Below are 25,990 nucleotides of genomic sequence, written 5' to 3' on the forward strand. Positions count from 1 at the left end.
CTGTGGCTAATTAAATTAGAATAGCTGGGGGGTAGGGTCCAGGTGTCAGTAGTTTTTAGATGCTCCCTAGATAATTCTGGAGTGCAGCCAAGGTTCACGACCACTGTGAGACCTGTAACACAGTCGGCTGATTTCCTCCTTTCTTTCCTGTGGTTCATTCTGCTTCTCAGCAGATGGGCTAAATGATAATGGTGTGCATGGTAGCAGACTTCTGTGATGGCTACCGATGATCCTACCTCCTGGTTGTCCTGCTTCTGTGTAACCCCTGCCCCTTGACTGTGGGCTGCACTTGAATTTGGATCAACCTAACCATGCAGAGGAACATAGCCACCACAGTCAGAAGGGTGGGGAAGGTGAAATGAAGAACGCTGCATTCAGGTGCTCCATCTGTGGTAATCAGTGACCTCTGCCACCTCGGGTCTCCCTCCTCTCTCTCCCTCTGTCTCTCCCCTCAGCCCAGTGGAGAGAGGGGCTCTCTGCCCCGTGGTGCTCCACGCATCTTGATAGAACCTTTCTTCAAGGCTTCTGGTTCTGCCCCCCTCCTCCTTTTCATTTTCTCCTTATCTCGGCCGTCTGCTCTGAACTGGAAGCTGGCATCACGGCCCTTCTCTCTCTCAGCTAGAGAAGCATCCTCCTCCCAGAGTGGAGCCAGTCGGAACAACACTCTGCACAGTGCAGCCGTGAGAAGCTGCTTATCTAGATCATTATTACACTCATTACTATGGTGTGAACTCAAGCACCAGGGCCAAGGTCTCGTGGATGCCTTGGCTCTGGCTGTGGGCTGCTCTGGCAGAGCCAGTGTGTGGTCTCTGAGAGGGGAGGTCAAATCAAGGTTTCCTGATCACTGGGGATCTTGGAATTTTGTTAGGGAAATTTGGATTGCCTGGCCAGTCGGTTCCTGCTCCCTTAAAATTTCCCCAAGTGTCGGAGGAGCTGCCGTGGGGACTCTATTTCCATGTCCCCAGTTCCCCCCACCTCAGAGGTGCCAGCAGTCCTTTTGTCGGTTTGGCTCTCCACTTAGATCATTGAAGTGATTTCAGGTCCAACTGGGCAACACTCAGCATTTCATTTATGTCTTGGCAAGGTTACCATGTTATTACTTAACTGTGCTGCTGCTACTCAATAAGTGGGAACTGATTGAAATAACCACAGGAGTTGCTGGATTCCCCTAATTTTAGCACAGAGTTAAAGCTCACTCCCACAGTTGGAAGTTAAAATAGGCTCCCAGCCCACAGAAATGCCCACCCACCACACTTAATTGTCACACCACTGATGCCTGTCATGGAAGGAGACGTGGAAGGCTGCAGAACATTCTTAGAAGCAAGATTCTTTTCCTCGGCAGACGCCTGAGGTCATTTTGGCCAGGCCCAATTTCTTTCAGACCCTATGCCTGTGGAAATTTGCATGACTGCTTTAAATACTTCTGTTTTCTTCCCTGATTTGTTTAACCGGCGGTCCAAGTACACAGCACGCAATAGAGCAAGGGGAGAGAACAGAAACTTCTGTTTGGGGGTGCCTCTTTAAATGACTCATTCCTGGAGTCCAGATGTGTGGAGGGCTATGACCCTGAGCAATCAAGGCAATTTGGAAAGCAGAATAATGATATTTAATCCAAGCCAATGTGCTTTCTCTTGGTGTCATAGCAATCAGCCACAACCCAAATGCCACAACTTGAAGAGAAATTTGGAGTAAATGGCTTCTTGTGTAACTCCTTGCAACCCTGTCCAATTTTTTTTGTTTTCTTACTTTTCGAAACTGTATTTTACTAGAATTTTGAAGAAATTCTCTGACAAGTTATTTCTTACAGTGTGCTCACTGCTCAATATTTCTCATCACTGTGCAATTTTATCTTCCTCTTATTTTAAGTCATAATCTGCCCTTAACATTTTAAAGGTGTTCCCTTTCTTTCTTTCTTTCTTTCTTTCTTTCTTTCTTTCTTTCTTTCTTTCTTTCTTTCTCTCTTTCTTTCTTTCTTTCTTTCTTTCTTTCTTCTTTCGAGGGAGTGAACAGAGGAGGGGCAGAGAAAGAGGAGAGAGAGAATCCCAAGCAGGCTTCATTTGCACCTGCAGCGGCAGCAAGGCTTGAACCATGAACCGCGAGTTCATGACTTGAGCTGAAACCAAGAGTTGGACGCTTAACCAACTAAGCCACCCAGGCACCCCTACCCTTAACGTTTTAGCACAGAATAGTTGATCAGACCATTAAGGGCAAAACAAAGGAATAGAATGGGGAGACTTTTAGAGAAAGAGAAAGGCTTTTTTCATGACATACATACTGAGAGGACTGTGGGAAGCTCTGAGTTCTGCCAACCTTGATCATTCACTTCTACCCTCTCCATTGTCATGGCCACTGTCTCCTCAGCCTCATGGCCCCTCAGCTGGAGTGCGTAGGAGCCTCTTGACCCCCATTTTGGTCATTAGTGTCACATGAATAGTCCTTAAAGATATCTGTCCCAATGTCATTCTCCTTTCTGTTGCCTGTAGGATCAGGTAGAAATCTCTTGGGCTTTCATTGAACCAACTGATTCCTAAAGACATGCTGCCTTTAGGGGTGGGTGCCCCTTGGTGAAAACTTTTTCTAATCAGACTGACCACTTCCTTAGCACACCTGTTCAAACTTACCTTTTCAGCTCTGTCAAACTATGCTCCACAAATGCCATGTCTTCCCTTCTTTTGCCCACATCGCTTAGTCCCACATGACCTTCCTACCTGTCCAAGGCTCAGCTTGCCTCTGCTCTTCTAGGATCCTTTCCTAATGGTTCCCAGAATGCAGTGGTCTTCCCACTTTTGGATTTCTCCAAGTACTTTGTGTGCTCTTATCATGCTAGGCTCCTAGAATGCCCTAACCATTGTAACTATTCACTAACTGATTATTATTTCAGAATCAGTATATTGGGCACTGAAAATGGGTAGGAGGATATGTATCCCAGAAAAGACAAGGGAGACACAAACAAAGGAATGGATAATTTTATCTCCAACCTGATGCTTTCAGTGTTAGCTGAGTGCTCTCTAAAATCTTTCAGAATTCCCACTTTGGGAATTGCTGTGTGACAGAGGTCTGCTGCTGTGGTGTTGGGGCCACATGCACATGGCATCAGCCCTTGCCTTTCAGGAACCGATCATGGTAAGAAAGAGACTTGGGCTAGTTCATTTTTTTTCCCCAAAGCTGCAAGGAAATCAAGTCCATGACCATACTTATTCACACATTTAGTGAATCAGGCCAAGCTTAGAACTAAATGATGAAAATGAAAATTAATCAGGGACTCCCATGGGTCTCACATATGGCAGTTTTGAATCTTTTTTTTTTCACTATCATAATTGTTTTCTTACTCATTTTCTTTGGTTGAATACACAACCACAAAAAAAAAAAAAAAAAAAAAAACAACCATGAGGCTGTAGTGGTGATGGAAATGAATAAACCCATGGAAACAGTGGAATATCTACAAAGATAAGATTAGGAAGGAAGGAAACAAAGGCAATTTCAGCGTCTCTGGAAGGCATGCACACCTTTCTTTGCCAAGACCCCTAGATCAGGTTGTGGGACCAGGTGGCAGGTGTTTCCTTCACTCACACAGAAAGCAAGCCATGAGCCTCTGCTGCTGTTGAGGTGAGTTATATCTGGCACATTAAACACCATATCCTGATCCTCCTTTCTGCCCTTCCCAGAAGAGATAAAAATGAACAAGTAGTTGAGAAAACAGTCAGAGGGAAGGCTTTGTGCCCCCTCTTAATTCATGGGGATTTAAAATAAAAGCAGTTGATGGCATTATAAAATAGGGTTATGTCCCCTTTATTGGACTTTTGTGGAAAATGAAACCACAATAGAAAACAAGCAATCATATAGAATATCATGCCTGAGAACATCATTTACCTTCATAGAACATAACTGCTTTCATGCACTGAAACCTTTTCTTTTCACACTAGTTAACAAACAGCATTAAGCATGATGCAAGTCAGATTTTGAAAACTTGTCTGGTGCCTTTCATTAAGAATTGAAATCTGTGTAGGTCTCTTGCTCCAGGAAACTATGTTTGACATTTTAATAGTATTGCTTCAGCAAGAGCAGAGAACATCCACCAACTTAGATTTGTAGAAGGTAAATCAAGAATTCATCCAAAGTGGAATGCCTTCTTCTGAGTGACAGGGTGGTTTTTATGTGAGATGTCAATGTAGCTTCTCCACCTGACTTAAAAGTTTCAATTAAAAAAAAAAAAGCCAAACTACTGCTGATTTTGTTTTTTAATCATGCAGTTATCTAAAGTGGTTTTTTGGAAGAGACTATCAAGGAAGGACTGGAAAGTAGTTCTTATGACTAGTCAGCTCTAGGGGTTGGGGTAGCCAACATTTGCGGTGAGGGACCTCAGAGCCCCAGGGACCTCTCAGATGATTCACACTCCTTTGATTGTTTGACACGGTCCTCTGGAAGGGACACAGTGAGTTAACATGCACCAGAACAGATCGAATGTACAACCAGCTGGTAGTTTACTCTTGTACTGGAAGGCTGCTTTTTCTTATGCATGATTCTTTGTTGTGCTAAAGAGACATAAATGTATAAAAGCCTAAAAGTAAGCCTTCAGTTCTTTATGTCTGGCAAAACTGTCAGGACAATGTGCCTGGAGGATATCTCCACCATGCTTGCCTTGCAGGGCTGTTGTGATAGAATTAGATCATACTGTAATAGTCACCCCATACACGTTACAGCATATCAAGAACTTACTTATACATTTTCTCAGTTGAACCTCACAACATCAGTGGGAGGCAGTGAAGGCAGATATTATTATCTCTTGAGAGGGGGTGACCCTGCTGCTACAGCATAAGCGAGGCTTTTGCTGTAGGAAGACTGTTTATCGGTTGTATTTTCAAGTATTTTATATTGTATAAGGATGTTTATTGCAGCAGTGTTTATAATCAGGAAAAATTGGAACCTACCTGAATCTTTGTTAGCAGAGGGCTGATTAAACTATAGTAGTGGCCTACACGGGATACAGTACAGCCATTAGGGATTTTGCGTTAGAGGTTTTAGAAGTAAATTCATTAATGTTGAGGTATATTTATTGATGAAGAAAATTATTCATCGTATATTTAAGCCAGTAACCAATGCAAGATGATCTGTTTGCAATTAGGAGAAATGCACATGGTAAAACAGTGATTATCTTTGGGGGCTGAGAATACATGTGGTATTTGTTTTCTTTCTTATGCTCATCTATCATTTCTAAATTTTAACGTTAGTCAACATTAATGTTGCACTAGTCAACATTTACAATCAGATTAACTTTTAGAATAATAATTAATGGAACAGGTACAGCCTCTGAGCTTCATGGGTAAAATGATCCCTTGACTTGTAAGTGTATCAGCCATGGTCCTAGCAGGGCCCTGAGTTCAACCAGACGGGGAAATGCAGAGCATGAATTAAGGCACAGTTTACAGTGGTGTGAAATGGGTAAGGGGTGTAAACGGAGGTGGGAGCACCCAGATACCAGAAACAGTGGGAAGCCACAGGCGCCCCAGGGCAAAGGGACAAGAGGAGGAAACAGTCACCAGAGCCCAGGGGCTGGTGCTGTGCAGGAGGGATACCCTCAGCGGAAGCTGGAGTGGAGAAGGGTCACAGGTCTTGTCAGACACCAGTGAAGCAGGGAGGAAATACTCTGATCCCTTTCCTCCTGCCTTTTTCTTTCCTGCCGGCGACTCCCATTGCTGACCAAGCCCAAAAGGAAGCCCACCGGCAAGGGAGTCAAGAACAGTTCACAGCACTTAGCCTGCTAGTGCACAGAACAGAGCAGAGAAGGCAGGAAATAGGTCTGACGATGGGGGACACACAGCAAACACAGGGAGCAGAACCCTGATGTCAGTCCCCTGGAGAAAAGGGTGTCTCTAGTCAGAAAAACTAAAACAGACAGGACGAGCCTGTTGGGGCCATACGAGGTGAGTGATCTGGTTTTCCTGCTTGTGCTGAGAGCTTCAGAAGCATGGGGATGGGATCACAGGTCACCTGGCCCAAAGTGAGCACAGAGATCCTTTGTGGGCTGTTACACAGAGAGAGTTGTACATTCCTCCTCTTGCCTGGGTGGAAGGGGGAACTGCTAGGGAAAGGTAGACTCACATCACCCTGGCTCTCCCAGGCTGGTTACTGCTGTCCCATCTCTATGCCCATTCCCTCTTCGACTCCAGCATCCTCACCATTAGCCCCAAATGAGAGCAGAACATGAGAGTAGAGGGAGTGCACATTTATTGAGCAGATGGCTGGCACTGTGTGCTCTAAGCACTCCTCATGATTAACTCACTTCCATCTCTCAACATACCCTGTGAAGGAGGTGATGTTGTTTGCCACTTTATTGAGTGGCTAAGGGCATGAATAATGGAGCCAGATCATTGGGTTTGAATGCTGCCTCTGTCATTCCCCAGCTGTGTCACTCTGTTTTCTCATCTGCAAAATGGGGACAGTAATCCTGTCTAGTTCAGGGGATCATTATGAGGAATAAATGAATGAACTCTGAGTAAAGAGTTCTGAACTGGGGCTTGGCACATAGCAAACGGTCAATAAATGTTAGTTGCTATTGTCCTCAGCTCCCACATAAGGAAGATAAGGGATAGAGATGTTAACATAGTTGCTTTGAGTCACAGAGCTGATGAGCAACAGAGTTGGGACTCTGACCAAGAAGTGGGGTTCCAGTATTATACAAAAGGGCCACTCTTTCCCTCCCTGCTCCTTTGAAGCAGAGGGAGTAAAATCACCTCCTCGGGTTTGAAGTGGATCCACACTCTGTGCCTGCCTGAGATGCAAAACAAGTTCCTCACATTTTGGGACACTCTTCCCACTGTGCAGGTGACAGTCTGCAGAAATCTCATTCACACTTCAAACTTCACTTCCTCCTGGGTCACTTCCTGCAGGTGTGTAGACCCCAAGCATTATGCAACCAGCAGACAGGAGCAAGTGAGTGGCTGCTTCTCAGTTTCCTATTCCTTGAGCTAAGACAGAAAAGAAAGCAGGGTGGTGAGAATTTGGGGGCCCAGATCCACCAGGTGGGTCTTAAGTTTCCAAAATGTGCACCCTGGAGAGCCATGGCAAATATGTGTTCCAGTTCAGCTGCCTGCTCTGGGGTGAAGGAGAGGATGTGGGCAGACTCCCTCCTTGCATGGAAGATGTCAAGTGCATTGCCATTATCACTGATCTGTTCACTTGAGAAGGATAAGGAATAACCCCTGGGGAAAGGTAATGAGGAAGAGCCAGCACCAAATGTGGAGGTAAATGAAAGAGCTCTAGCTGGAATTTACCAATTCTTTAAACCTGGGCCACAGTACCTTCCTTCCTGCTCTTTAGTTCATTTCTCGGAAACCATCTTACTGTGTCTCTTTCTTGGCTTCTTCTTAGAGGATCTATAACTAGATCTTTCATTAATTTCATCTTTCATTTTACAGTGAAATATGATCAGTTACCACTTACAACAGAACACTCTCACAGCTGTGCCACCAGTGAGTGAAAAGGCCCCAATGTATTGTCCCTGGCTTGTTGGAAGCACAACAGTCAAATGGCCATTCAATGAACCTCTTTTATCCTGTTTTTGGCCTGGCATTCAATATACATTGAAATAATGAGAATGCACCACATGTACACAGTTTTCCAGACGTGTAGTAACCAGAGTCACAAGAGATTGTTTAGTGTTCATAAAACCCAGAAGCTCCTTCAAAACAACACGCACAAGTGAAAAATGTATAATTTAAGTTTGTGCCTTGTTGACTGGTGTTTCGTTTTCTTCCTTTACTCCTCCTCATCACGTTGCTTTCAGGAAAGGGGTCATTTAGTCAATGGCAGAAGTTCTTTACCAGAACATGAGCTGGCTCACAGACACTACCGAGCCATGCCCTGGCTGGAACCTGACACCTGGCCTGGCGAGAGTAGCCGGCCATGCAGAAGTGGTTCTGGACTCGGTTTCCTCATCTGTCCATAGGAGGGGCTGGCCTAGCCTTAGATAGTTTTTATTTTCAAAAACATGTTTTTCTCACTACTTCTGGACTGCTGAGCTTTGTTTTGAGTTTTTACTTAATTAAGAAAAGTAATGCTCTTAGCTTTGAACCAAATGTGAGGCTCTCAAGAGCTAAACAGCACAGGTGGGAATGGGGTGGATGCTGCACTTTACTGGTCTATAGGATGATCTTCTGGTGTATAGGAAATGTGGCCTTCTTGTGTGGAGGTTCCTCTCAGGTACATGACCTAATGAGCCACCAGTTCCTTTTCGGGATTAGGAGCAGGCCACCCTTCCTCTGGGCAGATGCAGCCTGTGCCAGGACTCTGCCTAGTGAGTGAAGACCCACCCACCCCCTAGACAAGGTCCCTGTGCAGTGCATCACCTGCACAGCCTACCTGAAGGCCAATGTGATGGGTGTTGCATCCACAAATAGAGGTTATCTATAATAGGGTATCTATAATAACCTAAGCAGGAACGTGATATTTTGTGTTCTCCGATTTTTTTTCTTGCCTAAAAATAAGCAAGCAAGCAAACAAACAAGCAAGCAAGAAAACAAACAAAAAAGCACCTTGGTGCCCACGTGAGTAGAGATTGCTTGAATTACAGCACATGGACCCCTCACTTCACAGAAAAATCATGTTTTGTGAGGAGGTCTGAGATAGCATCTTAGCCTAGGTTCTCTCAGATAGCAAAACCTGAGAAAGGAGCATGATGGAGGTGGTTTATTTGGGAAACACTGGCACCAGGAATGAGGAAGTAAGAGATGTCAAACAAGATGGAGAGAAAGGAACCCAAGGTGCTTTATTGATCTGGTTCCTAGTGTGGTCAAATTGGCTCTGTTCTCCTTGGACCTTTGAGGACCATCCTCTTAAGGAGAGGAAGTGAGGATGGATCATTTCCTGGCTCCTGGTACCAAGTGGTCAAGGGTTGCCTCTGGGGTAATAACTCCTCAAACATCTAGGTGTGCACATACATCAGAATGGTTAAGTGGATGGCGGTGTTGGCAGAGATGCTGGGTCAGGGAAGGCAAACCCACATCCATTTCCGGTAAGGCTGAGCCAGTGCTCCCTCCAGGATAGAGGGTATCTGATGGAAAAGATCTACCTCCAAGTGACTGCTGGTTTCCTTAAGGAGTGTGTGCCATATGGAGGGTTCCTTGTCAGTCTCTCTGGTGACTGGTACAGCAGTTTCAGTGATTCAGTACAGTTGCTGGACCAGTCTTTGTGAGATGGCACACATACTATTGGGACCATGCAGACCCTCCATCTCTGCTCCATGTCCCCTCTGTCATGCAAGTCCTGGAGGGGCTAGGGAAAGAGGCTAGCTGGCATCCTCAAGACACCCTGTCCACCTAGTGGTTTGGTGCCACACTTGTAGGGGAGGTGCTCTGGTGCACCTGGATTTGAGACAGAGATCCGAGTGTTGTGTGCCCAGTAGCATAGGTCCATCTATAAGATTTTCTCCATGCTTTCTTTTTTGTCTCCAAACTTCTTTTTTGCCTCCAAACTTGAGGCTTCTGACCCAATCAGGAAGCCATTCACCACCGCCCATGGGTCCAGATATACCTATAACTCAGACTACTTCTCCCTACCCATAAACTGAAAGGAGCAAGTGGATTGTTCACAGCTCTGCTCATTGGAAGGAGTGACCTTCAGTATCCTTCAGGGCCACCCTGAACAGGGCTATAGTTTGGTGGTGGTCCAATTATTGCTAGCACTAACTTGTTAAGACAACCCATCTAAGAACTAGGTCCAAGTTCTTTCTCACTTGTTGGTTTTAGGGAATCATAAGGCCTTGGGTGTGAACTGAGCAAGAGAGGTGGATAACACAGGAATATGAGGCAGATGGAAGTTCCTTCTGTCCTCCCGATCCCTTCTGGCCCAATCTCAAATGAACCATTGCCATTGTATGACGTATTACTGCTGTGCCTGTCCAACTTTGTCTAATACTACCCAGCTCATAATGGGCATTTCTGGCTGCACAGTCACTTGATGTCCTGTGGTCAGGAGATCCATCTCAATCAGGGTCCAGGAGATGCTTTTCAAATGGTTTTTCATTTTCTGCCACAGAAGGAAATTCTAGCTCTAGAACTCTAGGATCTGTGCCGCAACTCTTTTTATTGGGCTTGATGGAGACTACACTCATACAACATCTTTATTCACAGTAAATGGCACCACTAGATCTACTGGTTGTGTGGCCTGAGTGGCAGGGCCATTTGTATTATGGCAAGATCTGCTATAGATTTTGCTCTGACACTCAAAACTGGCAGCCTTCCATGTCACCCAATAAAGGAATCCAAGTGGTATTCCTAGGAGGAGTATATGCTGCCTCTAATTTCTGAAGATTTTTAGTGGTTTTTAAACACCTCAAAATTCTTTGACATTCCTGCCATCAAGAGACAAGGACCATGTCCCTTCTTCTGGAATGTGGGAAGGGTTTTTACTGCTTCAACTAGCAGAGGACGACAGAAGGTATTCTCTGTGACTTCTGAGGCTGGGTCATAAAAGACTATGTAGCTTCTCCCTTGTCCATTGGGACACTTGCTCTTCCAACTACCCTGAAGCTGCCATTCTGTGAAGAAATCCAACCCACGTGGTGAGGCCATATGTTGGTGGTCCAGTTGACAGTCCTTACTGAGCTTAGCCTTCAAGTCTCCCAGCCCAGGCAGTAGAACTGTAGGTGAAGACGAGCTTGTAAGATTCTGGTCCAGTTTGAGTCACCCCCCCCCGCCAACCATTTGAGTTCCCCACCTAAAGCTCCAGCCAGCCTTTCTCAACTGAGGTTCCTCATGTGAGCTAGAGAAGACAGAAAGTGATTTGAGTGACTATTTTCTGCCATTCTCCCAAGTACAGTACATAACTGGTACCATTCTAAATGCACAGGAGAGAAATTAGTTCACGACATACAAATGGATGCCTTAGGGCACCAGGGCTTAATTCTACCATGGAACCCCAGTTTAGAAAAGCTGGCAGAAATCCAGAAATTGAAACAAAACATTCCTGGTGTCTTGTCCAAATTCCTGACCCTCAGAATCCATGAACATAATAACATGGTTGTTATTTTACCTCACTAAGTTTTGTTGTGGTTTGTTGTGCTGCAATAGAAAATTGATAAGGTACAAAATCTAACATCCTGTCCTTTACCTCAAAGATGGAAGATGATGTAGCAGCATACCTCACATCACTGGACTCCTAAAAATGTCACTGATGGGCCAGGTTGGGGAATCTTTGTGGGGTTTAATTTCCTGACACACAACTTGCTATTTCTATTTACCAGGTTAAATTTGCATGATGTTATCAGTATAGCATTGCACATATTAAAGCAATTAAGATCCCTTCAGACTACTTTGTCATTGCACAAGAGGCTTTACATAGCCTTAAGCAAGACTATGAATGTGTACTGATGTCCTTCTCACTTAATTGAGAACTGCTTTTGATCCTGGTTATTGATGATGGGTTGAAAAGAATATGTTCACCAGATCAATAGCAACATACGGAGTGCCAGAGGCTGTGTTGATCTGTTTTAGTAAAGATATCATTTATAGCTAAGCAGTTTAGATTGGGCTACCAGTTGGTTAAGTTTATGGTGGTCTACTACCGTCATCAGTCATCAGTCATCATGATCTGTTAGTTTATGTTTTCAAGGGCTGTACAGGTACATTATACATGGACATGATGGAGAATATCATACCTGTGTAGTTTGTCTTTGATGGTGGTATTAATTCTCCTTTAGGATGTAGTGCTGACTTGGGTTTGTTCTCTTGGCTGGTGGGGTTGGGGAAGGATAATTTCAGAGGCTTCCACTTTGCCCTTCCTACCTAATAGCTCTTACTTTGTAGGTCGGGGAACCAGCGGGAGGATACTGACAGCTACTTTGTTTATCTATCCAAATCATGCACTTGGGGAATGGGGAAATAACTACAAGGTGTGTGTGTGGACCTATTGGATCTCCTTTGAGGTGTGCTTATGACAGCTCACAATTTTCTTTTTGCAGTTCTGCAAGTCAGGCACTATCTTAGTTGGCTGTTAATCTGTTTCCTCGCTAGGAACACACTGGCCTTTTAGCCACTGCCACAGATGTCAGAGGGCCAAAGCCTCTTCCAGCCTTTGTGCCCATATGGTAATCACATATACCTTCTACGTCACTTAAGAATTGCCACCTGACGTCTAACATTCCAGAGTTCTATCATCCTTATTGATGCTAAGGAGTTTAGATTATGGCACCATTTCCTTCTGCCAAGCCCAGTGTGCAGGGACAGCCACTATTGGAGTTACCAGGGCTTTTTTCATCACTGCATCTCTTATTGCTTTAGCCAGAGTAATGTACTTTGGGACTTTCTGGGGAATATAGACAGATGGAGACTTCTCTGATCTCACTAATAAATCCATTTTAACATTTCTAATCCCCCTTGGCTCTTCCTCGATAGTCTGCCAAATTCATTCTAACAACTCTATCTTATTTAATATAATCCATTGTTATATCCAAGCTTCAAAGAGTCATGCCAGCAGTGTGTTATGACTGGATCCTGATGTTTTTGCCAGGCTGTAAAATCCTGAGTCAAGGAAGAATGCTCCCATGTCAATGAATTCGTCCCATTCATCTTTATCTCCAGGTCTCCATTATCCAATCCTCTCAAGATTCACTTCCATGGGTCTCTTGCTGGTTTCTGCCAGTGCCTATTTGTCAGATCTTGCAACTTTTTTGGTGTAGAATGAGCAGACATTCTATTTCTTGACTTGACTTGACTTGACTCCAGTTATTGGTAATGAGAGGAGGGCAAGGTCAGACCTTGAGGAGGACAAGCATTGTCTTATGAAGCACCTGTTTCAGATATGGCCTTGGCAGCATTTCCACATAAGGGGGATCTATTTTACTCTGGAAAGGGGATATAGTTTTTTTCTTTGAGTCCAGAGTAAATGGCAAGATCTATTTTTTTCCCATCCTCTATTTGTTTCCTATTTCCTCTATTTCCGCCTTCTTTTAGGTTGAGTATTTTTTATGCTACTATTTGATCTCCTTCATTGTCACCTTAGTTAAAACTCGTTGTTCTGTTATATTGTACTTCACACATAGCTTAAGAACATTATAATAGAATACATCTATTTCTCCCCTCTAAGGCTTCATGCTAATTTTGTCATACATTTCCTTTATGTATATAATCAACTTTATATTACTTTTTGGTTTGTTTAAACAGCCAATTATCTTTTAGACAGCTTTAGCTAATTTTATAAAGTCTTACATACTTACCTTTCCAGAACTCTTCATTACTTTGTGTAGATCCAGTATTTTTCTTTCTATCTAAAGGACTTCCCTTTAAATTTCTTGTAGTGTGGATCTACTGGTGACAAAGTCTTTCTTCTTCTGTGTGTTTAAAAGTCTTTGTTTTGTCTTCATTTCTAAAATGTATTTTCACTGGGTACACAATTCTAGGTTGACAGTTTTTCATCTTTAAAGATATTGTTCACTGTTACCTCACTCGCATTGATTCTGATGAGAAACGGCTGTCATTCTTTTGTTGTTGTTCCTCTGTGCATAATATGTCGTTTTCCTATGACTGCTTTTGAGATCTTCTCTTTATCATTGGTTTGAAGAATTTCTTTATGATGTTTGCTGGTTTAGTTTGCTATGTGTTTCCAGATGCTTGGGCTTCAATTCTTTTTCCATTCCCCACCAACTCTCCTTGTAGCCCCCAATGACATGAACATTGGACTACTTGAATAGTTCCAAAGATCAGTGAGTCTCCTTTTATTCATTCTTTTTTTCTCCCTGTGTGTAATTAGACAGAGGGTCTGCTGCTATTTATTAAAGTTCCTTAAAGGCTTTTTTTTCTCACAATAGCCAATCTGTCATTAAATCCATTCAGTGTAATTTTTATTTCAGAAATTATAGTTTTCAGGGTGCCTGGCTGTCTCGGTTGGTTAAGTGTCTGATTCTTGATTTCAGCTCATGTCATGATCTCGTGGTTTGTGAGTTTGAATCCCACATCAGACTCTGTGCTGATGGTGTGGAGCCTGCTTGGGATTCTGTCTCCTTCTCTCTCTGCCCCTCCCCTGCTTTCTTTCTCTCTTAAAATAAATAAATAAACATTGGAAAAAAAATTTTAAATAAAAATAAAAAAATTAAAGAAATTATAGTTTTCCTCAGTAGCAGTTCAACTTGGGTCTTTTAAATATCTTCCATGTTTGTACTTCACTAGTTGACTACGTGTAAAACAGTTTTAATAGTTGTTTGAATGTCCTTGTCTGCTCATTCTAACATCTGTGTCAGTCCTGGGTTGGTTTTGATTGGTTATTATTTGTCCTAATTATTGGTCATATTTTCCTGCCTCCTTGCATTACTGGCAGTTTTTTTTTTTTTATGAAATTTATTGTCAAATTGGTTTCCATACAACACCCAGTGCTCATCCCAAAAGGTGCCCTCCTCAACACCCATCACCCACCCTCCCCTCCCTCCCACCCCCATCAACCCTCAGTTTGTTCTCAGTTTCCAAGAGTCTCTTATGCTTTGGCTCTCTCCCACTCTAACCTCTTTTTTTTTTTTTTCCTTCCCCTCCTCCATGGGTTTCTGTTAAGTTTCTCAGGATCCACATAAGAGTGAAAGCATATGGTATCTGTCTTTCTCTGTATGGCTTATTTCACTTAGCATCACACTCTCCAGTTCCATCCACATTGCTACAAAGGACCATATTTCGTTCTTTCTCATTGCCATGTAGTACTCCATTGTGTATATAAACCACAATTTCTTTATCCATTCATCAGTTGATGGACATTTAGGCTCTTTCCATAATTTGGCTATTGTTGAGAGTGCTGCTATAAACATTGGGGTACAAGTGCCCCTATGCATCAGTTCTCCTGTATCCCTTGGGTAAATTCCTAGCAGTGCTATTGCTGGGTCATAGGGTAGGTCTATTTTTAATTTTCTATGGAACCTCCACACTGCTTTCCAGAGTGGCTGCACCAATTTGCATTCCCACCAACAGTACAAGAGGGTTCCCGTTTCTCCACATCCTCTCCAGCATCTATAGTCTCCTGATTTGTTCATTTTGGCCACTCTGACTGGCATGAGGTGATATCTGAGTGTGATTTTGATTTGTATTTCCCTGATGAGGAGCGACATTGAGCATCTTTTCATGTGCCTGTTGGCCATCCAGATGTCTTCTTTAGAGAAGTGTCTATTCATGTTTTCTGCCCATTTCTTCACTGGGTTATTTGTTTTTTGGGTGTGGAGTTTGGTGAGTTCTTTATAGATTTTGGATACTAGCCCTTTGTCCGATATGTCATTTGCAAATATCTTTTCCCATTCCGTTGGTTGCCTTTTAGTTTTGTTGGTTGTTTCCTTTGCTGTGCAGAAGCTTTTTATCTTCATAAGGTCCCAGCAATTCATTTTTGCTTTTAATTCCCTTGCCTTTGGGGATGTGTCGAGTAAGAGATTGCTACGGCTGAGGTCAGAGAGGTCTTTTCCTGCTTTCTCCTCTAGGGTTTTGATGGTTTCCTGTCTCACATTCAGGTCCTTTATCCATTTTGAGTTTATTTTTGTGAATGGTGTGAGAAAGTGGTCTAGTTTCAACCTTCTGCATGTTGCTGTCCAGTTCTCCCAGCACCATTTGATAAAGAGACTGTCTTTTTTCCATTGGATGTTCTTTCCTGCTTTGTCAAAGATGAGTTGGCCATACGTTTGTGGGTCTAGTTCTGGGGTTTCTATTCTATTCCATTGGTCTATGTGCCTGTTTTTGTGCCAATACCATGCTGTCTTGATGATGACAACTTTGTAGTAGAGGCTAAAGTCTGGGATTGTGATGCCTCCTGCTTTGGTCTTCTTCTTCAAAATTACTTTGGCTATTTGGGGCCTTTTGTGGTTCCATATGAACTTTAGGATTGCTTGTTCTAGTTTAGAGAAGAATGCTGGTGCAATTTTGATTGGGATTGCTTTGAATGTGTAGATAACTTTGGGTAGTATTGACATTTTGACAATATTTATTCTTCCAATCCATGAGCAGGGAATGTCTTTCCATTTCTTTATATCTTCTTCAATTTCCTTCATAAGCTTTCTATAGTTTTCAGCATACAGATCTTTTACATCTTTGGTTAGATTTATTCCTAGGTATTTTATGCTTCTTGGTGCAATTGTGAGTGGGATCAGTTTCTTTATTTGTCTTTCTGTTGCTTCATTGTTAGTGTATAAGAATGCAACTGATTTCTGTACATTGATTTTGTATCCTGCAACTTTGCTGAATTCATGTATTAGTTCTAGCAGACTTTTGGTGGAGTCTATCAGATTTTCCATGTATAATATCATGTCATCTACTGGCAGTTTTTTTTACTGGATGCCATACTTTGTGAATTTTACTTTGCTGGGTACTGGCTATTTTTGTATTCCTATAAATATTCTTGAGCTTTGTTCTGGGATGCAGTTAAATTGCTTGTAAACGGTTTGCTCCTTTTGGGTCTTGTTTTTAAGATTTGTTAGGTGGAACCAGAACCGTGTTTATTCTAAGGTGGATTATTTTTCAATCCTGAGAAAAGAACCTTCTGAGTACTCTACCCAATGCTCCATGAATTATGGGACTTTTCAGTCTGGCTGGTGGAAACAGGCAGTATTCATGGTTCTGCTTCCTCTAATTTTTCTGGGTGATAACTTCATCATTGGGTAGCTTCTTCATGTGCTTTCTTTGATCAATACTCTGCTGAATATTCAAGGGGCCCTCTGTAGATAAGGGGGCCCTCTGTATATAGAAGGCCCTTTCTTGTTCTGTACAGCTCTCCCTTCTTCAGTAGTCTCTTTTGCAAACTCTAGTTGCCTTGGTCTCTAGGAATCATTTCCATGTTCTCCAGTGAGTCCACTGGACTTCTGTGCTTGGATTCCCCAGTCCTGCACAAGGGCCTGAAAACTCAAGGCAGCAAACTTTTGTAGGGGCAATTGTTTGTTTCCCATTTCTTGGGAATCACTGGATTTTGTTGCCTAATATCCAGTGTTTTTTTTTTAATTTTTTTTTCAACATTTATTTTTATTTTTGGGACAGAGAGAGACAGAGCATGAACGGGGGAGGGGCAGAGAGAGAGGGAGACACAGAGTCGGAAACAGGCTCCAGGCTCTGAGCCATCAGCCCAGAGCCTGACGCGGGGCTCGAGCTAACGGACCGCGAGATCGTGACCTGGCTGAAGTCGGACGCTTAACCGACTGCGCCACCCAGGCGCCCCTAATAGCCAGTGTTTTAAAAACTATTGTTGCACAAATTCTGTTCATCATTTTGGTTGTTCCAGATAGAACAGTAAGTCTCTATTATTCCATCTTAGCTAGTAGTGGAGTATCTCTCTTTAAAGTATCCAACGGCATTGGATACTACATTCAACCTTTCGTTTGTAGAGCATTTGCAAAGATTTTGAGTGCAGGAACCAAGCTGACTTAATCTTTATAATCCTAGATGACTAACACAGGACTTTGCATATAGGAAGTGCTTGGTAAATGGTTGGTAAGTTGAACTACATTTGGACAAACAATGAAAATCTCCCAAAGTGGTATGTTTTGCCTTATGCAAGAAAGAAATATCTAACTTAGAGTTCAATAACGGAAACTTTTAGAAGTAGTAATGATCTCTCTATTATGAGAAGTATTCAAGCAGAGTGAGGGTGTTCATTTGCTGGCAGTACACACTTCTGTATTGTCCAGAGAAAGCCTCAATTTGATGCCAGTTTTCCATTAACACTTCTCAACCTTATTATTTTTTTTTTTGCCAAATATGAGATATGAAAATAATTATTAAGGACCCTTTCTCTAGATTAATTATAAAAATGATAGTGCCCTCTAAACTTTTCTAAAGCTGTGCTCTCTATTATTGACAGAACATCAGCTAATAAGGAAGCTTAGATATTATTATCCACAAATAGCTGATTGAGAAATGGTAATACATTGGGCGATTTGGGACTTGTTTTAAGTTACACAGTCAGCTATAAAACCAATTCAAGAACACAGGTGCCTAAATGCAGAAAAGTATTCTTTCCCTTTGGCTATGTTGCCTCAGAATACCAAAGGAGGTTCGAAAAGTCTAATTCTTATGTTTATAATGTGGGTCTTAAAAAGTAGGCAGAAGCAAAGCTACTGGAACAACTGTGGGATTCAGATAACATTGCACGTGTCTCTACCATAGAAAGTAGCAATTGGAGTTGCTGGCAGCGGAGGTTAAACAATAAGAAAATGGAGTGGGGCTCCCCAAGGCCCTGATGATCTGAAGAATCTAGACAAGTACTGAATGAATTTGGACAAGCAAGGGTTCATGTGAGCTAGACAGTTTTCAAAGTAGATAAAACACATCCAGTAGCATACCCTCATTTCAGATAACAGAGTTTCTGGATAAAAGAGTTCTAGATAGTCAGGGACTTCAGAGCATAAACAAACACAAGGGACACAGAGCAGGGGGAAATAATTGAGAAAATTCATGAAACAAGCAAGATGGTATATAACCACATTCTCTTTGGCTTCTGATGGTTAAATTACCAAAATTTGCTAAGGTAGGGTAATGCACAGGATAGAAAATATTGGGCAATTAAATAATCTCTCTAGTCCACGTCATTGAATGCCAAAATAGTATTGCCATTTATGAATGCTTTAGGAATGAAGGACAGAGTGAAGGCTATAAAGAATAAGATGAGAGCATCCTGTTTGCTATGGAAGAGCAGGGTCACAGGGAAGGGGGCCAAAGGGAGAAAGGGGCAGAAGGGATTCATCAGGGTGTCAGAGTTAGCACTGAGGCTCAGTTGCGCTTATGTGGCACAATGGAAATGTGGACGCAAACTAAACAAGCCTGGAATATTGAGCAGGAATATCAAATCTGGTTAAGAACAGTGGCTCTATCCACCACTACCAGCAGTTCTCTGCCTCTACCACTCTCTCTTTTTCTGTCTCCAAAACACATAGCCCCCTTACCAGCCAGCTGGGAACTCCATGGCTTTGAGACCTAGCAGAGTAGACATAGGACCCTGGAAGAGGGGAGCAAATGAGCCCTGGAGAACAAAATATAGAGATGGTTCATTCGAGAGAAAAAAGGGGTGAATCTGATCATACTGGAAAGGGGAAGACAGTGGATGGGGGCAAGGGCTCCATTTCTGATTTCTTTTACCTCTTTAATATGGTATTTCTCCCATAGAGTGAAAACAATAGGAACATAAAATAGTTTTTTTTTTTAATGTTTATTTATTTTTGAAAGAGAACGAGTGTGTGTGTAAGCAGGGAGGGGCAGAAAGAGAGGGAGACAGAGAATCCAAAGCACGTGCTGTCACCGCAGAGCCCAACATGGGGCTCGAACTCACAAACTGTGAGATCATGACCTAAGCCAAAATCATATGCTTTACTGATTGAGCCACTCAGGCACTCTGGAACATGAAATAGGTTTTGTGAGAAAAATATTCCCTTTTTAATTCTGTTTGTGTATTCTGAAGAAGTCTAGAGAAAGCCACAATTAGAGCCACTTTTTCCTTAACTGCTCCAATATTGCCTCATCTTTCCCACCCCCTCCTTGATAATGAGTGAGTAGACATCATGTTAAGAGCCCTGGTAAGCAACTCTAGTTAGCTGGAATTCAGTCACAGTGCTTTGTTTCCGCAGTATTTATTTCTATTGATGGTAAATGATCTGGTTTTCAATTTACAGTAGCTTAAATTTCCTTTAAAATGAAATTTGACAAAAAAAGTATTGTATTAAAATTCAAACTGCATGATTTGAAACCAATTATCAAACAAAAATTCATCACTGACCTAAATGTCAAGAAAATGTCAGTTTGGTATGGTGGAACTAAACCCTGGTCTGGGAAGCAGGACTCTACCATGAACTCCAAGTAGGATTTTGGATCAGAGTGATTTCATTTTCATTTTTATCAATGGAAGTCATAGCTGCTAGCCAGAACTTAGCATGAGATGTCCACAGTTTTAAATATTAAGTTACTAAAGTTCTAGCCAAAGGCAAAGAAATAAAATGTTTTAGTGAGTCCGTGTTAACTTACCACACATATAAGCTCAGAAATATTGAAAGGTCATGTGAAGACCCCCATTCTTAAGGGGCTCTTGGGTGCCAACCATTGGAGTAGATTATTTTTAAGGGATGTTCTGGTTCCAAAATGCTGTGCCAAGAATTTAATCCAAGGTCCAGCAAAGGCAATGATCTGATAAGGAAGAATAGTGACAGATTATCGCATTAAAATCTCATTTTCTTTATCTCTACACCTCACCTATCAAGTAGGTAGCCTGGAATGAGTCTACTTGAAACAGAGGTCAGATGCCAAGCATAACCACTTCTCTTGTCCCCTAAATTCCCTTCTCCTAAGAAAAATGTTTTCATCCAAAGTTTTACAACTTTTTTTTGAAGGCCAAAGGAAGTGAAGACTTAACTAAGTGAGATGGGCAAGGAGAACAAGGTGGTTGGCTCTGGTTGACCTACTTTTGGCCTTAATAGGAGAGACTGCACCTCCCACCTCTGTGAAGCTTCTCCCAAAAAGCCTGCCACCCAAAGAATTTTCTATCTGTAGACTCCCTGTGAGAGCATCCCTTCTCTGTATTCCAGGGAACAACAGAGGTTAGGATAGTAGCTTTAGAGTGACAGCCAGGGTTCAAATTTCAACTCCCGTAGGGAACCTCCATTTTATTTAAATTTTCACATTTGTCTAGCATAATAACTCAGTGAAGTAGGTTCAACTTGAGGGCAGTGGCTGTTACTACAAAACCTTGGTGTGCATTAGAAAATCACATGCCCCTCTCCCTAAGCCAAACCATTCTCTCTCACACATACCTCTGGGCGCATGAATCACAAAAAGCACCCTGGTATCAGGGCCAATGCAGTTTCCAGTTGGCGGGGAGGGGGTTGGCAAGGAGAACAGGGAGAAGATTCAGCACTCAGCTTCCCCTCCCCTGGGCACTTTTATAAAGGGCTCAGTCTACCAATCCTTACACAGTGGCCTGACAGTTATCACCATTTTACAGCCAGGAAAGGTTAAATATTTGTCTTTTAAAAAGATCACCCTGATGTTTTGTAGAAAATGGATTGGAGGAGGACGAGCTTGGATGCAAGTAGCTATTTGAACCTGCTGTAGCTTTCCAGGTGAAAGATGATGGGCATTCAGGATAAGGGGTGGTGGTAGGGTGGTGAGATGCAGACAGATTCCCGGGATGTTTAGGGGACAGAGTGGACAGGTCTGGAGGCTGCTGTGAGGATTCAAGAGATGGTGATGATGATGATGATGATTGTAATGGTGATGATGGTGATAGTGATGATGATGGTGTTAACAGTTCTATTTATTGAGGGCTTGTTTGTGCCAGGTATGAACTTACTTACTACATAAGTTCTGTGAACCAGGAAAATTGAAGACATTTCATTCCTGCATGGTTGCTCTGAGGACCAAAGATAACCTAAAGTGCTCATGCTATAGTAGACCCTTTGGAAGTGGTAAATATTAGTCTAATTATTAGGGGAGCAGACAGCATTTAAAATTCCTCTCTTACTCAAGAAGTCTTAGCTTGTGGGCTTGGCCAGTGGTAGGTCAGATAGGTGGTGGAACATAAGAAGACAGTGGTTTCACTGCTCACTGACCATCAGATTAGATTCCTTGTGTAACTTTTAAAGGTTGGTCTGGTGTAGGACGTCTGTGTGTCAGTGTTTTATAGGCTCTCCAGATTGCCAGGGGTGAGAACCACTGAGTTATGAGTCTTTGGAATCAGACAAATAAGGTGAAATCCTGGCTCTGGTCTTCAAGGTATGGTTTCGAGAAGAATGGCATACAGCCTCTTCCGGGTTATGTGACGATTAAATGAGGGGTGGTACATACTCCATGGTACCTCTGGGGACATCTCTGTTGATGCCTACCTTAGCATGGTGCCTGGCTTCTAATGTAGCTTCAACACATGTGACTGCCATGACTGTGGGGTCAGGAAGGAAAAGGACCCAAAGACTCCATGGACCAGCCCCGGAGCCGAGAGCTTTACATCCATCACCTTGTTTAATCTTGGCCCAAAGTGTGGCTGTCTCTCACAGATGCAGAAACCCAGGCCCACAGAGTAGGTCATCTTCCCAAGGGCACCAAGAGGTAGAGCTGGGATTGGAGTCCTGTTCTATGTCTTTCTGCTCTACCCCACAAATCAAATTCAAGCCATGCTTGTTATTCTGGAGAAGGACTTGTTACAGAATAGTACCAGGGAGAAGCGCCCTTGCCTATCCTGGTTTGAACTGTTAAACTGAGCCACACAGTGAATGAAGGACAGGAAGGATCCCATAGCTAGCCGGGGCAGCTCAGAGCCTCTCAGACAACAGTGGCGTGGTGGGTGATAAGCAAGGAGGGAGGTGTGGGGAGAGGAGGTGGGCAAGAAACCAGGAGCAGAGAATCACATATCTGGTATATGGCCAGGGTAATGAGATGACAAGTCAGCCAATACAGTAGCCGGTAGACAGTAAGTATTTACTAATCATTAGTTGCTTTTTTCCTCTTTCAGAGCTGCCTTCTGCCCCGAAGAGCAGGAGTCCATCTTCAATGGGACACATCTGTTGGCTTGTCTGCCCACGCTTCCCCTCTCTGGGATTTGCTCGCCCGGCTACATGTTTATGAGGACAGCCGTGGTCATGCAATGTCCCTTTGGTTTTGGGGGGGTTTGGAAGGGGTATCTGTTAGAGGCAAACAGCCACTCTGTCCTAGGAGATTTTGACTTTCTCTTTTTCATGCGTTTTTGCTTTTATCAAAGTAGGTAATCTGCTACTGGCCAGATACACAACTGCATTTGGATACTGTAGTGGGGTCCAAGGACTACCCAAACCACTGCCTGGGAATGCCAGTTTCTCATAACGAGTTAGAAATCAATGCTAGCAGCTTCCCTGCTAAGTGAAAAAATTACATAATTCCTTCTGCACCACTGCATTAGGCAGATTTTTTTCTCTTTCTGAACATACAGTAAATCCCAAGTGTTTTAAGCCATGGTACCTCTCGTTAAACACAATATGAAATCACTACCAAATTTAAATAAAAAATAAATTCGATGTAGCGCTAAGAGATTCTCCTGCCAAAAACTCTCACACAATTAACACACTAGCAGAATGTGTTGCTAATTTCATGCCACTGGAGTCTTTTCTACTTCAGAATATAGAAACAAAATCGGGTCAGAGCTCCAATAATAACAGGATTTTGTTAAAATATACAGCCCTGTGGTGCAGGTATGTTGGAGGCATGGGCGAAAAGTAGAATCACAGTGATGCATGAAATAGCTTACCCCTGCAAATACAACAGCAAGAATTTGTCTCCAGCTTCTCTGCCGCAGGAGAGAGAGAGAGAGGGACTGAGAGAGTCCAGAACTGCCCTGTTCTGTGGGGCAAAAGTGTCATTATCAGTGTTTGTCCATCCACGCACTTCTACAAGGGAGGCAAGCACCAGTTAAATTAGACTTGGGGACCCACAGCCCGTAAATCCTAGAGCTCTGATTCTCCTAGTATCTCTCAGGCTCCCTCTCTCCATCCTCACCTCCCACCTCTTCGCCTCCTAACACAGGCCTGGTCTTTTCCATAACAAAAACGGCGATAATGAAAATATTTTGGCAGCATTCAGGGCCTTTCACATCGTGACCCTGACCTCCAAATCAATTTTCTTTATTCTTAACCCGACCTTGGCATCCATTCTTGCTGGTGTTCAATATTAGTTACAAAATCCTGAACTCCCCGAGACCTTCCCTCCTCCCCCAGATAGCCAAGGCAGGCCACACTGCTGAAGCAGGCTCTTGACAAAGAAAAATAGGAAGGAGATCAACAAGCACTATGAGTTCTATAGGAGTCTCATTTGCACCAAATGCCATTAGCCCCATTATTTACTCAGACAACAGTGGAGGCAGCCGCAGTCCCCCGCTTGTGTAGGGCACCCTGGATGACACCATGCATCACCGGCCGCACAGAACTTCACTTAAATAGTGATATGTAAGGTAGAGCCTGTTACATTTAATCCATCACCCGTGGGTTCGCCTAGTGCAGAGACTGGAAAAATTGTGCACATTTCTCCATTGCTGCCTGCATTAATCCTAGGAAGGGAGTGAACTGAAAAGAGAAAGTGCCAATTTCAGCACACATGTTAAAAAGAGAAGCAAAGAATAAAAGGAAAAGAAAGCATCTCCCTGACTCAGATGGGGGAGGGAGGTTTTTAAAGGAGAAGACGGCTTTTCAGAACTCTGTGCATTTACTGTGAGAACAAGTACCCACAGAGACCAGGGTTCGGGGTCATCATACATTTAGGAGGAGAAGTTAGCTGGCAGGGGCTATTTTTCTGCAAATTAGTTTTCTCTCAAGGGTAACGGTGGGGGAGGAGCAGAGGAAAATGAATTGGAGCCGTTGAATAATCGTGTATTGTTTGGCTGGTTGCGGGACCTCTGAACTGATGCTCTAAGAAGCCTTTCCAGGCCTTCCTTTTCTATGGGCCAGGATGGGAAGCCTCTCACAGCTGTTGATGAGTGTCCTATAGGGGCAGCGATGGGGACAGCAGTGTGGCCCCACAGACAATGGTCCACAGAGCGTCGGCTCCACTTGGCAAGAAAGGCACGGTCTGCTGGTCATTACTGCCGAACACAGGGCTGGACAGGTGGCCGAGCAGGACAGTGAGAAGGGGCAGGGTCCAAAGTCTGTGCTGGTCTCAAAGAAGTGAGGCGAGGGGCAAAGGTAGAAAAACAACAATATAGTGGGAAGCGATAGACCAGCTCTCCTTGGGGGGAGGAATGTTTATAACATGAAAACGGATGAGTTCATCTGGAAGTGTTTGTCTCATTGCTTTTGGGTCCAGGGTCTGGTTGGAATGCTCGGCATCGTGTTTGTCCTGCAGATGTTTTCCCACCCTCACTTTGGCCCTTACAAACACTGCCTCCTCTAAACCAGCGCTTCTCAGCTTCCCCTAAAGTGCCCCCCCCCGCCCCCCTGGCAGAGGAGCTCAAAGTCCACACTCGGGGACTCTGTGGGGAGAGCCTGAAAGCTCCCTCCACGAAGAAGAGACTGGGCTGAAGTCTGGTATTTGTGTATCTTTCAAAACCTGATATATTGTGAAGTAGCCTAAAATAACGAACGTTCGAAATGACCATTTAAATTCCTTTCTTTCCTCAATTCTAATGTATCATTCTAAGATGAAACTCAATCCATACCTGAGGGGGAAAAAAGAAAGAGGACAACACCCACGGAACACATACTTAGAGTGTCAGAAGCATCCTTCCAGATTTCCAAGGCTTAAAACGTGAATTTGAAAAAAATCTATGTCATAAAATCAAGGAAATGTGTAATTATAATCAAGGAAAATGGAAATGTCAAGAGGTAACAACCAGTTTGGCCTGTGGCTCCAGACGTACTGGGGCACACACCAGTTTGCAGAGCATTACAGTGGGGATGGCTATTGTAAAGTGATGAAACACAGACTTACCTGGTTGTAACCACCTTGTAATAAAATGCTGTGTTCTTTCATTCTGGTGTTGTCAGAGCTCAGGGCAGCACCAGGCACACAGCAGGTGCTTAATAAATATTTGCTGAATTGAAAGTTGTTGATAGCAGTCCGCATTCATGCTCCCCTCTATGTAACCTGTGACAGGGGGTGAGTGTGGGAGGGGACGTCTGTTTCCAAGCAGTGTGATGGGCTGCCCTTCCAGGGAGGGCAAAGCAGACTGGAACAGCATGGAGTAGGTGTCCTCAGCCTTCTGTCCGAGTGTAGACACTGGGCTTACGCCCCATCTCTGCCACTGACTAGTTGCACAATCTTGAGATCTCCCTTCTCTGGAGAAAGGAAGCATTGAGACCCACTCTCTCGAAGGTCTAGTTTAATAATTCTACGATTCTGCGTATTTGGATTTATGTTAAGAGACTGTTCTTTCTCACCAGTCCATGAGGGATGATACTACGCAAGGACTGAAGCAAGGTGCAGGGTGAGGGAGAGAAATCTGCTCTTGTTGTATCCACTGTACCTCCCTTGCTGGAAGGGCCCTGTAGGCTCCCTGCCTGAGAGGCTGCTCACTTCAGTGCCCTTGGCCTTGTTCTGGGAAGAAAACA

General features: G+C 43.4%; 1 protein-coding gene across 4 annotated transcripts in view; it reads left to right on the plus strand.

Moving 5' to 3' along the window:
- Positions 1 to 25,484, plus strand: part of LOC109501517 — a 94,975-nt gene extending 69,491 nt beyond the window's left edge. For all 4 annotated transcript variants that reach the window (XM_045061123.1, XR_006600442.1, XR_006600443.1 and 1 more), the window contains one exon: positions 22,432 to 25,484. In XM_045061123.1, coding sequence (XP_044917058.1) covers positions 22,432 to 22,641 — 210 coding nt within the window. In that variant the 3' untranslated portion in view covers positions 22,642 to 25,484. The remainder of the gene's footprint in view (positions 1 to 22,431) is intronic.
- The last annotated feature ends 506 nt before the right edge of the window (positions 25,485 to 25,990 follow it).

Source organism: Felis catus, chromosome A1 (assembly GCF_018350175.1).
Source record: "Felis catus isolate Fca126 chromosome A1, F.catus_Fca126_mat1.0, whole genome shotgun sequence".
Taxonomy (NCBI): Eukaryota; Metazoa; Chordata; class Mammalia; order Carnivora; family Felidae; genus Felis; species Felis catus.